This window comes from Echinops telfairi, unplaced genomic scaffold (genome assembly GCF_000313985.2).
Source record: "Echinops telfairi isolate 266 unplaced genomic scaffold, ASM31398v2 ScPeMD7_2;HRSCAF=8, whole genome shotgun sequence".
In the NCBI taxonomy this organism is placed as follows: domain Eukaryota; kingdom Metazoa; phylum Chordata; class Mammalia; order Afrosoricida; family Tenrecidae; genus Echinops; species Echinops telfairi.
In genome coordinates this window covers 23991208-23993817 of record NW_022103898.1, presented here as the reverse complement: position 1 = coordinate 23993817, position 2610 = coordinate 23991208, and the positions used below count along the sequence as shown (strand labels likewise).

The window sequence follows — 2610 nt, the reverse complement described above, 5'->3', positions numbered from 1 at the left end:
ATCAACCCATATACCTACTTACCCATCATCTATCTACTTATCTACGTTCTTACCCATCGTCTCTCTCTCTCTACCTATCTATCTATCCACCTACCTACCAACCCATCATCGATCTATCTACTTACCTACCTTATTACCTATCATCTACCTACCCATCTATAAACGATCTACTTACCTACTTACCTATCATCTATCTACCTATCAACTATCTATCTTTCTAACTATCCATAATCTAGCTGCCTATCTATCTATCTACTTACCTACCTACCAATGTATCATCTATTTACTTTCCTACATACTTACCAATCATCTATCTACCTATCAGCTATCTATATAGCCATAATCTATCTACCCATCTACCTACCTACCTATTATCTATCTATCTATCTATCTATCTATCTATCTATCTAAATACCAGTTTACCTATCATATAGCTATGTAGCTACCTGTCTATATTCTGTATAATTGCAAGACTTTGCTTTGTACTTGCTGCAATAAATAACAATGTACATGATCATGATAATGCCTTACATTAATCTTTGCTTCCCCAGGGCTGGCAAAAGTAGGCAGCAGCTAAGTGTTTGTTGAACAAGTGTGTGAAGAGGGGAGGAGGAGGGGTGACAGGGAAGGGAACAGAGCATTGTCCAAAGGGGCCACTCACCGGGTGGTCTGCATCCAGCTCGGCTCCGTAGCTGAGAATCTGATTGGCAAATCTGTCGAGTTCTTGTATGGTTCTTGGGAACCAGGGCACTGTAACACAGAGAAGGCAGGGTCCTGAGGGGCAGGTTGGCAGAACAGGGCCAAAGGCCTCTCCAAGATCAGAAGCAAGGAACTGGCACCAATTGAGTCAGGGGTGCAAGGAGGATCCCAGAGAACCCCCAAATTACAATCACTCAAAATGTACAATCCATTTGTCTTGGGAACTTATCCCGCACAGTGTGTTTCTCTGGACATTTTCTCCGAATTCCCTCAAACGGATTCTCTTTCCCACCCATCATGGTGTAAGGCCATCACTTTTCAGTTGGTGGGATCTCATGGTGACTCTATAGGACAGAGTCAGACTGCTCCACAGGGTGAGGGTGTCTGAGACTGAAATATGGATGGAAGCAGATCTCCATTAGTCTGAGGACTGCTGTGAGGAGAAAACGAGATGATTGGCAAAGGGCACCATCCAGTGTGTACCACAGTGCTCTCCATATATCCTACTTAATGCTAACTGAAAGGTCGGCGGTTCAAACTACCAGATTCCGCTCAGGAGGAAGAAGAGGCAGTCTACTTCCATAAAGATTTACACCTTCAGAAACCCTATGAAGCCACTCTACTCTGTCCTACAGGGTCAGTATGAATCATAATTTACTCCATGGTCCTGGCGTTTGGATTATTTAAGCATGACCTATGAAGGACCAGGAAAGATCACGTGTGCCATCTAGTGGCCAACCTTGGGAAGTGTTATTTATGATAGAAGCACGTGAACAAAAAATTAATGGTGTAAAGCATTTCCCCAAAAAGCAAGGAGTTTATCTCAACAGTGTTAGTAAAGGCTGCTTCTTTCCCGTATCGGAGGTGCTTATGCTGTCTACTGCCCAGATGTCGAGCGCATATACATTTATAATATAGGCTTTGTACTGCTCAGCGTTCAAGTCGCGTCACAAGAAGTAGAACTACGATACCACACCACCACAGGGGCAGACTTATCTGGAAAACACATGAACTAAAAATCGCCCACCTAGAATGATACATAACCTAGAGCAACCAGCACCTCCCGCAGCCCTTATGCTCTCAGCTCCCCACTGTTGCTGTGGGTGCGCCCCTCTTCTTACTCTATTGCTGCTTGCTGTGTTGACTAACAGTTGTGTGGTAGAATAGAGATCACCAGCAATTTATACCTGTCTCCTGTGTATTCTCACCTGTGTCGAACTCAGCCCCTTGAGACACCAGATTAACAATCAAAACCAAAGCGAAGCTGTTCCAAGCGGGTCACCAGTGATGCGGGTGCCGTCAGTATCCCCATTGGGTTGCTGCTGAAAGGTGCTATTTCCTGGAATGTGCATGTCTCATAGGGGCACCGTATGTCCAAGTAGGGCTACTCCATGGGGGTTTCTAGGTTGAATATTGACAGGAGCAGTTCTACCCTATCCTATAGGGTCGCTGTGAGTAAGGCTCTCCTGGATGGCAGGGACTTTGAATTCACCTTTACAGGCCCACACCACCGGCCTGTTCTCCGATGGGGCCGCAGGTGGGTTTGCACCTCAACCTTCCTTATCTAAGTGCTGTCCCACGTGGGGCTCCTATTGCCGTATTATAAATGGGGGTACTGAGGCACCGAGAGGTGAAGGGACAAGTCCAATTCAAATGGTATTGCACCGTGAAATCAAAATTCAAACTCAGGTCCAGCTGCCTTCGGGACCACTGGTCTTCAAATCCGTCCTGCCACTTATGGGAGCTGGCTGAGCAGGCTAGAGAGGGGAATGGCCAGGAACCTACCTGCACGATGGGCCCTTTTCAACGTCTACGGGAGATCCCTGTGCTCTCCGTGTTCATCTCCTGTCTGAAACACTTGACACATACGGTCTCATTTAACCCTCAAAACCACCCGACGAGGTAGGTCCC

At 46.4% G+C, this 2610-nt stretch overlaps 1 protein-coding gene across 1 annotated transcript in view; it reads right to left on the bottom strand.

Moving 5' to 3' along the window:
* Positions 1-2610, bottom strand: part of PAH (phenylalanine hydroxylase) — an 89050-nt gene that overhangs the window by 43934 nt on the left and 42506 nt on the right. Inside the window, exon 4 of the mRNA XM_004700348.2 lies at positions 662-750. Within this exon, the coding sequence (XP_004700405.1) occupies positions 662-750 (89 nt within the window). The remainder of the gene's footprint in view (positions 1-661; positions 751-2610) is intronic.